Source organism: Scyliorhinus torazame, chromosome 4, assembly GCF_047496885.1.
Source record: "Scyliorhinus torazame isolate Kashiwa2021f chromosome 4, sScyTor2.1, whole genome shotgun sequence".
NCBI lineage: Eukaryota > Metazoa > Chordata > Chondrichthyes > Carcharhiniformes > Scyliorhinidae > Scyliorhinus > Scyliorhinus torazame.
Window position 1 is genome coordinate 107,552,714 of NC_092710.1, and position 12,012 is coordinate 107,564,725.

The 12,012-nt window shown below is 44.5% G+C and overlaps 1 protein-coding gene across 1 annotated transcript in view; it reads left to right on the forward strand.

Annotated features, from left to right (window-relative positions):
- col21a1 (collagen, type XXI, alpha 1) overlaps positions 1-12,012 on the forward strand; it is a 485,509-nt gene that overhangs the window by 142,301 nt on the left and 331,196 nt on the right. Inside the window, exon 10 of the mRNA XM_072498439.1 lies at positions 9,527-9,534. Coding sequence (XP_072354540.1) covers positions 9,527-9,534 — 8 coding nt within the window. The remainder of the gene's footprint in view (positions 1-9,526; positions 9,535-12,012) is intronic.

Genomic DNA, 12,012 nt, shown 5'->3' on the forward strand with positions numbered 1-12,012 from the left:
TCCATTCTATACTTTATCTGGCAATTAAGAGATAATCAGTATAGGATTCTCAATTTTAGGCTACAGAACTGTTCATCTATCCCCTAACCTAAACCATGTTACTACCGTGCATTTAGATTTCTCCTCTTTGGCTCCATATGCCATGGATTTGTTTGTAATTGCTCTCCTTCGCATAGTTGTCGCTATCATAGGCATAGCACTAAATATTTGAAGGGATCCAAGCATTGCTTTTCCCACAAGCAGCATAGAGGCTGCCTTTAATATAGCAACGACCTTAGGATCCAGGAAAAATGACTGGGGCTAGGGGAACAATACCACAAAAACACAATAATGAGTAGAAACATCCCTCCCTCATCTACGACATGAGCCCAGACTTATCAATTTCATCTAGTGCTGCAGCATCTTAGTCATTGAGTTATTAATACATAACGTCATTCACTTCTGGGACTGTTGTGCTGTTTTTGCTGTTTGAGCTTTTTGTCTTCTGTTAATACTGCCAATTTTCCTGTATAAAGTGAGGCAGTGCCTTTTTTTGTGTTGGGATATCTATTATTTTGGATCTATTATTAAATTGAGCATGAATATATTTTAAATGCCAGTCTAATTATACCTTTTGAACTTTTATTCCAGAATATCCTGGTATGTATTGACTATCTCATTTTGGAAATGATCAAGTAGGTGGTGTTTATGTACGTATGTCATACTTTAAGTATATTTATATGATCCATTAAAATGTTTTTTTTCTGATTTTGTGAAGTTTTACACATGTTTCATCTGGAAAAAGAAAGGCCATCAAATATTACAGAAAAGATGTAACACTAAGGACATTCAAATGGTCATTGGATAGACATATGGACGATAAGGGAATAGTGTAGATGGGCTTTAGAGTGGTTTCACAGGTCAGTGCAACATTGAGGGCCGAAGGGCCTGTACTGCACTGTAATGTTCTATGTTCTATATGTATAATAACTTCATTCAGTAAGTTTGCTTGACAACTAAACTTTAATTTTAATGTGGTGCACTTGAAGTTGGTTTATGTGTGTACAAATTAACAATATTGTTGACACAAAACAAACAAACCTGCAATGTTGCATTCTCCATTACTGGGACAATGTCCCCACGCCGGTGTCAAAACGGTAGAGTTTTCCGCCAGAAAAACTTGGTTCATAGGGACACGAATTCCCAGCCCTGCATGGGGCTAGCAGGGACCCAGAGTAGATCTCGTAACTTTTGCTGCAGAAACGGGCCCCCACGTTTCCGGGTCAGAGGCCGTGCATGCGCACGGCAGCCTCCATGGCGAACTTGGACCGTGGAGCTAGACCCACAAAAGAGACCCCCAGATCAGCCGTGCGCCCAACCCTCAACCCCTGCACCAGCATTCCCGGCCGCCTATAAGGCTCCCCCTGCCCTCTGTTTGGCCACCCCGGACCAGGGTGGCCACGGACTGAGTATCCCGACCGGCTGGAGCCGTTGGGACTTCGGCTGGTCGGGCGGTGAATGGCTGAGCGGGCCTCTGGCAATGGCCAAAGCTAGGGCTCAGGCGGCACTGCGTACTTCCCGAGTACGCCTCTTTTCGGGATCGCAGAATTGGTGAACCAGCGCTGGTCCCGATTTCTTGCGGGAACATCGATTCTCCGCCCCTGGCGGAGGGTGCGGAGAATCCAGCCCATGAGCCGGAATTCTCCGGCCATTGAGATTCTCTGTTCCTGCCGGCAGCACACTCTCTTTGTCATGCAAATTTATGCATGGTGGAAATTCTGAGGGATTCTTTGATGTGGTTGCTGTTTGTAAACATTGGAGTTTCAATACTTACAGTCACTCATCCATGAAGCCCGGTGAATGAATCAAGGCTGCAGCTGTTTTGTGGAAGCTGTCAATCGCAGCCCACTACTAGAAATGAATGAATAGTTGCAGCTAATGGATCTGAGGGGTTAAACACAGGTCACAGCTGTTCTCCTTCCAGGAATGGGCATATGCAGCTTCCAGGTAAGTGTTACAGATGTAACTTTTTTCACTGCCCCTGTCTGGACTCCCCTCTAGCTTCCAGACAGAAGTCCTGGCATTCACATTATGTGGCCTCCTGTGTCTGCCTGGGCCCATGTCCTGTGTCCATCACCCTCCCTTGCATCCTCCTCGTCAGATGAGGCCTGGCGTTCATCCTCCTCCTCCAGCACGTCGCTCCTCTGCTGAGTGATATTGTGGAGGATGCAGCAGGCCACAACAATGCGGGCGACCCTCCCAGCGTCATGCTGGAGGGCCCCTCCAGAGCGGTCCAGGCACCTGAACCGCATCTTCAGGATGCCAAAGTACCGCTCATTCATGCTCCTTTTTTAAAAGAATGTATTTAATTTCAAACATTTTCAAAAGTACAAAAGCATAAATAAATCAAAGAACATTCTCCACACCTCAGTTCACAATTTGTGCACGTTTTCCCCTCTTTTCACCCCCCCCTCTCCCCCCCCCCACCCCTTTCCCCCCCCCCCCCCCCCCCCCCCCCCCCCCCCCACTCCCTGGACAATTCCTCAAACATAGTCATGAACAGTCCTCACTGTGTCTCAATGTCCTCCGCTGATCCCCTCAGTTCAGACTTAATCCTTTCCAGCTGGTGAAGGTCATGCAAATCCCCCATCCAGGCCGCCAACCCAGGTGGCGTTGTCGAGCGCCATTCCAGCAGAATCCTTCGCCGGGCAACTAGAGAGGCGAAGGCCACAACTGCGGCCTTCCTCCCCTTCATCAGCTCTGGCATTTCCAACACCCCACAAATCATCACTATAGGGTCCAGCCCGGCCTCTACCCCCACAATCTTCGATAACATGCCAAACACCCCTCCCAGTACCTCTCCAACATCTCACAGCCTCAGAACATATGCGTGTGATTTGCTGATCCTCGCCCACACTTCTCACACTTGACTGCCACCCCCTGGAAGAACCCACTCATCCTCACCTGCGTCATATGCACCCTGTGTACCACCTTAAACTGAATCAAACTCATCCATGCCACACTCCACACTCCCCGTCCTATCCCCCCAGCTCCCCTTCCATTTCTCCTTAATCCTCACCACCTGCACTTCCCCCTGCTCCCCCAGCCACCCATTAACATCCCCAATCCTCCCCTCCCCTTCCACATCCGGGAGCAGAAACCACTCCAAAAATGATTACTCCGACAGCTTGGGAAACTGTCTCTATTCCTTCCGTACAAAATCCCTCACTTGCATATACCTGAATTTGCTTCCCTTCGGAAGCTCCAGGGTCCCAGGTTCGATTTCCGGCTTGGGTCACTGTCTGTATAGAGTCTGCACATTTCCCCCATGTCTGCGTGAGTTTTCTTCGGATGCTCCAGTTTCTTCCCACAAATCCCGAAAGATGTGCTATTAGGTGACTTGGACATTCTGAATTCCCCCACTGGTTTGGGGCACTGTACCCGGCGAAATTGTGGGTTACTTTTGAAGGCCGGGAGTGTTATTTTGAAACCCCTGAGGAGGTGAATGGCTTCATTAGAGACCATAAAGTGAGGGTAATGTTCATGGGAGACTTTTGAATATGCGGGTAGTGTGGGGGCCTGGAGGGTGGGGGGGGGGGGGGGTTTCATCTGGGGTTGGGTGATTTTGTTGTGATGGTTTGATAAGGGGCAATAAGTACCGGGGCAACTGCCCCCCCAATTTGTGGAAGATATATTAGCAATTTTGAAAAACCTGAGGGTCAACAAGTCACCTGGGCCAGATGGGATATATCCTAGGATTCATTGGGAGGCAAGGGATGAGATTGCAGAGCCTTTGGCTTTGATCTTTGGGCCCTCACTGTCCACGGGGTAGTGCCAGAGGACTGGAGATTGGCGAATGTTGTTCCTCTGTTCAAGAAAGCAAATAGGAATGACCCTGGTAATTAAGGCCGGTTAGTCCTACTTCGGTGGTCGGTAATTTGCCCCTCAAATTTGATTGAATTCTTTGAGGAGGTAACTAAGTGTGTAGATGAAGGTAGAGCAGTTGATGTTGTATACATGGATTTCAGTAAGGCATTTGATAAGGTTCCCCATGGTCGGCTCATGAAGAAAGTAAGGTGGTGTGGGATAGAGGGAAATTTGGCCAATTGAATAAGTAACTGGCTATCACATAGAAGACAGAGAGTGGTGGTGGATGGAAAATGTTCAGACTGGAGACCAGTTACCAACGGTGTACCACAGGGATCAGTGCTGGGTCCTCTGCTATTTGTGATTTTTATAAATGACTTGGAGGGGGGGGCTGAAGGGTGGGTCAGTAAATTTGCTGATGACACCAAGATTGGTGGAGTAGTGGATGAGGTGGAGGGCTGTTGTAGGCTGAAAAGAGACATTGATAGGATGCAGAGCTGGGCCGAAAAATGGCAGCTGGAGTTTAACCCTGATAAGTGCAAGGTGATTCATTTTGGTAGGACAAATTTGAATGCGGATTACAGGGTCAACGGCCGGGTTCTGAGGAATGTGAAGAAACAGAGAGATCTTGGGGTTCATGTCCACAGATCTCTGAAGGTTGCCACTCAAGTGGATAGAGCCGTGAAGAAGGCCTATAGTGTGTTAGCGTTTATTAACAGGGGACTTGAGTTTAAGAGCTGTGGGGTTATGCTTCAACTGTACAGGACCCTGGTTAGACCACATTTGGAGTATTGTGTGCAGTTCTGGTCACCTCACTATAGGAAGGATGTGGAAGCATTGGAAAGGGTGCAAAGGAGATTTACCAGGATGCTGCCTGGTAAATCTGAGCTAGGGCTTTTCTCTTTGGAGTGGAGGAGGATGAGAGGCGACTTAATAGAGGTTTATAAGATGATGAGGGGGATAGATAAAGTGGCCGTTCAGAGACTATTTCCTCGGGTGGATGTAGCTGTTACAAGAGGGCATAACGATAAAGTCAGGATGGGAGATATAGGAGGGATGTCCGAGGTAGGTTCTTTACTCAGAGAGTGGTTAGGGTGTGGAATGGACTGCCTGCTGTGATAGTGGAGTCGGACACTTTAGGAACTTTCAAGCGGTTATTGGATAGGCACATGGAGCACACCAGAATGACTGGGAGTGGGATAACTTGATCTTGGTTTCGGACAAAGCTCGGCACAACATCGAGGACCGAAGGGCCTGTTCTGTGCTGTACTGTTCTATGTTCTATACTGACTGGGGTCTCCATGACAGAAACACCTGAGCACCAAGCTCTGTGAGATTCCAAACAGGTCCGTACTCAGCATCTGGAAGGACCCCGTGGTGTGAAAGTTCAGGGCAACCTTCACCTTAACAGCCACCGGGAGTGGATAATCCCCCTTCCCTCACGATGCCAGGTGTGCCTCTGCTCAACCGGTGTCTTCAATGGCACGCCCGATCCGGCTGGTCCTCAGATGACAGCCGCTGCCGGTACGCACGAGGCTTCATGCAGTGCCTCCTTTGCACCTGCTCCACCTTGGTCTTTTAGGCGGCCGCCTCTCCATCCTCAGTGGCTGCCTCCTGTTCCTCTGCGGCAGGCTCCACGGCTGCAGCTTCCTCCTCCTCGAGCAGCTCCAGCTCGTACAACTGCAGTGCATCCCCCAGGGCTGCAGAGACCCAGAGGAAGGCCACCATGGCTGGTTGAATTCCAATATCCATTGTCTGCAGGGGGTGAAAGGCCAACATGTGCGTGCCCACATGCCTAATCAGACCTACCGGGCTACATAGTAGCCCTGGTTGGCACTGCAGACTCTGCCCCCGCATATCCCTCCCCCATCCCCGCACCCCTGGCCCCATGGGGCCTCTGGCTCTGGCGGGCGTCCCTGCTGCCAGGGGTACCTTCGACTGGCACTGCCCATGCCAGCAGTACACTCCAAGGCCCCCGTCTGGCACCACCCTGTAGGGGCTACTGTGAGTGTTGCCCTTGGGTGGGCAACGTGATACCCTGCCGGCAGATGGCGGTCGGTTGGGGGGGGCGGTTTGGAGAGGGGGGTTGTCTCGATGATTTAAGGGAGGATTTTGGAGGAGGAAAGGTGTCCATGGAGGGGGTTAAGGCTAAGTGGGAGGAAGAGCTGGGGGCGGCGCTGGATGAGGGATTGTGGTGTGAGGTACTGTGGAGGGTGAATGCCTTTGTGTGCGAGGCTGGGACTGATACAGCTGTAGGTGTGTACATGGCACACCTGGCAAAGTCAAGGATGGGCCAGCAGTTTGAGGGGGTGGAGGAAGTCTGTGAGCGATGTGGTAAGGGTCCTGTGTATCATGTACATATGTTTTGGTCCTGCCCGAAGCTGGAAAGGTTTTGGAGGGCAGTTTTCAGTACCAACCTGGGGGTTTTGCATGTAGATGTGGAGCCCGGTTCCCTGGAGGCCACATTCGGGTGTCGGACTGGCCAGAGTTGCAGACGGATACAGCGACAGATGTTTTAGCCTTTGCCTTGCTTGCAGGCGGGTCTTGTTGTTGTGAAGGTCAGCTTCTCCAGCCTGTGCCTCGGTGCAGCGGGGGGACCTGCTGGAGTTTTTAGCCCTGGAGAAGGTGAAATTTGCTCTAAGGGGAGCGAGTGATGGGTTGCAAAAAAGTTGAGGTTTGTTCATTTTGCATTTTGGAGAGTTGGTTACTGTTGATTTTGAGGGAGGGGTGGGGGGGGGGGGGTGGAGGGAGGCGGAGGTATGGGTGCATGGGGGGTTTAATGTGTTGCGTGGGATTTGTTACTTTGTAAATTGTAAAAATGTTGCAAATTTGGAATCAAAATACTTTTTTTTTAAAAAGATCCATTGGATGTTGATCTTCTGCATGTAATTGGCTCAGTGTGCTGCAGTGTTCCTGGGATTTAGAGATGGATTCATCCAAACTGATCGGCTTCTCCTTTTCAGAGGATAAAATGAGCTTTAGGTGGACATACCCACTTCCCAGTGAGTGTGAATTGACAACATGACGATACCTACATTAAATGATTGTTGGGCGAACTTCCCACTTGCACACTGCTAAGGTGAATTCTTGAGACTGGGTGTGCCAAACAAGAAATCAAGCAGTTTATGCATTGAAGATTGACATACACCATGATTTCCTGATGTGCATTTTTGCAGGGTAATGCTTCCATAAATATGACACTGGAAATTTAATTCTTCAGCTGTCAGCTTTGCTCAGGGAGGTCATTGGGTTGGTTTGTGTGGACTGGCACAGCAAGTGGTTGCATTAGAGTATAATGTTGGTACAGAATAGTAAAAGCTGAACCCTGTGTGTGTAATTCATATTCTATCTCCCTGACAATGTTTAAAGGGATGGGGTAGTAAAGGTTAAGGGTGGGGTATGCAATGGGTGCATGAAAGTGAGGATAAACAGGAGTCATTGAGGAAGAAATGTGAAGGGAGTCAGTGAGTACATTTTTTCTGAAAAGCCCATACTGAATATAGCCTTTGGTAACTGGTGGTTCCTTTCCCTGCCTCAACATGTATTTCTGAGAGGAGAAGATAAGACATGGGGGAGATTTTAAGTTGTTTGTCAGGTAGTATCTTTACGGTAGAACCCTAGAAATGATGGAGAATGACTTGTCATCGCATTGGGGCAAAGATGAGTTTAGGGGGTTAGGTTGCAAATCAGCCATGATCTCATTGAATGACAAGACAGGCCTCCAGGTTCAACGTTCATTTTCCACATGCACCATCTTCCCAAGTTCACCATCTTTCGGGTGGTCAGAGTTAGGTGATGAATAAATGAGTCCTATAATAAAGACAGATATTCATTTTGGGACTTATTTTAAAAAGCATAATCTTAAACAGAATGTATAAATAGCTGCACATTTCTTTTGATATTACTATTAACATTTTTGGTGAGCTTAGAAAACATCTGAAAATATTTAGACACGATGAAATTTCAGGAGACTAATATCTCATGGGAAAATGCAGAATTTGCATTCATTTTTCATTTTAGGGGCTTGACTTGCCTTGCGTTCTATGGAAAATTGCTGGAATTTCTCTATCCCCATGTTATTTTTATCTAGGAAGGAAATATATCTTTTGTAAGCATGTTATAAGCAAATCTGACCACAAAACCACAAGATGACTTTGACCTGACTGAGAATAAATCAACAATTTAAATTTCTTGCATTGATTCCCCAATATATAATTGTTGACATGTGGAACATTTTCCTGATTCTCTTACATGGAACAAGTTGATTTCCAAGAATGAAAATAAATCTTGACTGTAATACCACTAAGTAACACGGAATGTTTTGATAATTTTAAAATGACTAATGTTAACTTTGAACATGATAAAGCGTTAATGAAATTTTAATTCATTATATTAATTCTAGGGTGTTACTCCTCTACCAAGTCACAATTGTCTTTGCGTTTCCATTTTTATTTAGTACTTTATTAAGTACTTTCATTGATAATTTTAGTGCTGCAAGTTACATAAGAAAAACATGTCCCTTTTTAATTAACGGAGTAAAAGCTAATGATACAGTAGTTGGGTTCAGTCAGATAACAAACAACCATTTTCCAGCTTTTCCAAGAATACATTGCAGAAAGATGATAGTTTTTTCCTTGTTTCAATTCCCAACAGCTTCTGTTCATTCCTTTGAGTGGAACAGCAGGGGGTAATGAGGGCATAACTAATATTAACAAACATCGTTATGGTTCCATGACAAGCTTTGAAATGCCTTGATAATAGTAAACTGTGATAACCTGCCTGGATCCTATTGGCTGGGGACAATTGGTTACCCAATGCTTCTTGGGGAATATGAGCTCCCCCAGTGGCAATCACTAGTAGTTGCAGCTGAATATTTTGAGCTGGCCAGTGTGGTACCGGATAGAGAAGGAAGCAGTAGTGAACGACTGCCACTGTGTACATATTGTTGTAAATAAAGTTATTTTCTGTTTGACTCTATGAACTTATGCTGGATTCTTCGTGGCCCTCACAAAACAAACCCAATTGGAACACAACAATTATGCATGTGTTTAAACTTAGAAATAATTTTCAAAAATCCAAAATGGAGAAGGGGCAATGTTTTTCCTTGAATACCTGAAGAAATTATCATTATTGGACAATTTTCTGGATTGTTATCTTATTGCAATAGGCTGATCCCTCCTTTGCAAAAAATGTTTCCATGTAGCATTTATGAAAGTAAAGAATTAGTTCCTCATCAAATCTTAAAAGTTGTAAAGTGACTTTTCTGAGTCCTTCTGGACCTGGAATCCAGCCTGGAAATCCTAAACTGACATAAGTGATGAGAAATAGTACATTTTAGAGTAAGGAATAGAAGTTCACCTTAATTTTCTATGGAGTCCAAAAGTGAACTCTTATGTGATGAGTGCAGCACAATTAAATAATTCCACAAAGATGGCAAATTGATTTTATATCTATGGGCATAGAATATAAAAGCACAGAGATCATGTTGAATTTAAGTTAGACCTTAATTAAACTGTAGTTGGAGTATTATGTCCAAATTGGATATGAGATTAAAGGAAGCATGTAGAAGGAATGAAAGAAATGCAATATAAATTCACTTTGCTGTTACTTGGAATGGGGATTTGGTGTTGGGTAGCAGTGTGACTAAAATCATGAAGAGACTCAGGAAGTTAGAGCTGAGATTTTCAGGCATGACCTTGTAGAGATTGTCAACATTTTGACGAAGCAGCTAGATTATAAGGTGATGATTTGTTTTCAGTGGTCAACTTGAATTTAATAACATAAAGAGAATTAAAAGGGAAGGGGTGATTTTAAAAAATCTTTAGAAAAGAGTATGTTTGAATGTGGAATTTTTTGCCACAAAACATTGCTGAAGCAAAGTCAAAAGATTCCTTTCAAATTGGAATTTGACAGTTTGTGAGGAGGAATATTAAAGTGTGTGAGGAGCAATCAGAAGATTTAGATTGGACTCGACAATTCAAGTAGAAGAAAACACCACAGCAGATTTGGTGAACCAAATTACCTCTTTACTGTTGTCACAATTTCTGATTTTATATTAATAATTTGATTGCACCCTATATGACCTTCTTCCTCAATGAAGAAAAAATTATGGCATGAGTTTCAGAATAATAATGATAGTAAATCTGTTTGCATTCACTGCTATTAGTCCACTGAGACTGATACCAACTTTTGCACATGCACAGGACAACATAGAAATCTCAAAGTTGTTTTCAGTGATCGCATGCTTCTCCAGGGAGTGCCGATTAGGCTGCTTCTACGTCAGTCCCTCCAGTTTGCAATCAACAGGAAATCTATGAACTGATGAATACTTCCACTCTTGTGTTGTTGTGGCCTCTGAAAACCCCTGAATAAGTTATGCTTTTTAACAGTGTACTAATTTCATGATTTGAATACTGCTGAAAAGAGAGAAATGTTGCTGAAGTTTTTTGTCTTGCACTCATCAGGACAAAAGTAAAAATGCCAAATTTCAATCTATCACGACAATATATACCACAGGACAAAAGGCTGCGAACTGATTGACCAATCAACTTTGATTGGCCAAGATGTCACTTTTCATCAATATTACCGAACTTCATTATTACTGCTAAATACTCTCATTGCCCTGAAAAGATCATTTTAGATTTAAATCATGTTAGATTTCTTTAAAAATCACAGATAATTAAAATGACATTTTTTTTAAGTTTGTGTTTTTTTTAAGTATCTACCTTAATCCGAACATAAATAATTTGGAAATTTTACATATGTAAAGGAATTCAAGGCTTTTAACTTCCTGGTTTTCTATCTGTGAGAATACTTCAATATGATTAGCTACTTAAATGAGCAAAATACTGCGGATGCTGGAATCCGAAACAAGAACAGAGGATGCTGGGGAAACCCAGCAGGCTTGCAGTGTCTATCAGGAGAGAAGCAGAGTTAGCGTTTTGAGTCATGGAGCCTATGATTCAAAAGTTAACCCTGTTTCTCTCCTTTTTAAAAAAATTTAGAGTACCCAATTATTTTTTTTCCAATTAAGGGACAATTTAGCGTGGCCAGTGCACCTAACCTGCATGTCTTTGGATTGTGGGGGTGAAAACCACGCAGTCACAGGGAGAATGTGCAAACTCCACACGGACAGTGATCCAGGCCGGGATTTGAACCCGAGTCCTCAGCAGCGTAGTCCCAGTGCTAACCACTGCGCCACCATACTGCCCTCACCTTGTTTCTCTCCTGATAGATATTGACAGGTCTGTTGGTTTTTTGATTAATTAATGATTATTACCTGCTTGCTGACATCACTATTGCTGCATGCCTGAAGATCCCCTTGAATTGACATGAGATTTAAACTGTGTTTGGAAAAGGGGAATCTTTGCCACAACAGTGCCTAAGCCTTTGTGGGTCAGCAGTAAGTATAATTGTTGTGTCACTGACCATAAAATTGGACACATTTTGTGTCCGCTGACATCTAGGCTTGAATTCTTCCTGTGCCCTTCTGTATCGTGATGCTTTGTGCTGTGTGACCTCACATTTAAGTGAGAGATATGCAACTACTTTACAGAAAATGTAACTTTATTTTTGTGCAAACAATTTTCATTGGGTGTATTAATCGGTTCCATCTGGAAATTGGGAAAAGTCAAAGAATTACAGCAGTTTCTATTTTATAATATCTATCACAAGGCCAGCAGTGTGGGTTCAATTCCCGTACCAGCTGAGAATTCTGAATTCTCCCTCTGTGCACTCGAACAGGTGCCAGAATGTGGCGACGCGGGGCTTTTCACATTAACTTCATTGCAGTGTTAATGTAAGCCTACTTGTGACAATAAAGATTATTATTACAAGCCATGGCAGACTGGGATCAAACTGGTAACCTCCAGGTTTGTTTTACTTTGCTAGTTACTTAACAAAGTTGCATTAGGTGGAAACTGTTCTTTTTTTGTTCTTAAAATGAGAAGAGATGACACTTGTCCCAGTCCCCATTTGTCAAGGCACTTCAATAGGCAGTTGGGTAACTTCTCCAGGCTAAGTTGTGCCCAGATTTGCTCGGCAGGTTAAAATTGGCCAAGTCAGAGCCTACATCTTGGCAGTGCTCAATGTTTGATAAGTAGCACATGTAAACAGGTGTAGCTGGAGGCCTGGCACTTGTTTCAAGTTCTTCTTGTTGCTTTTGGA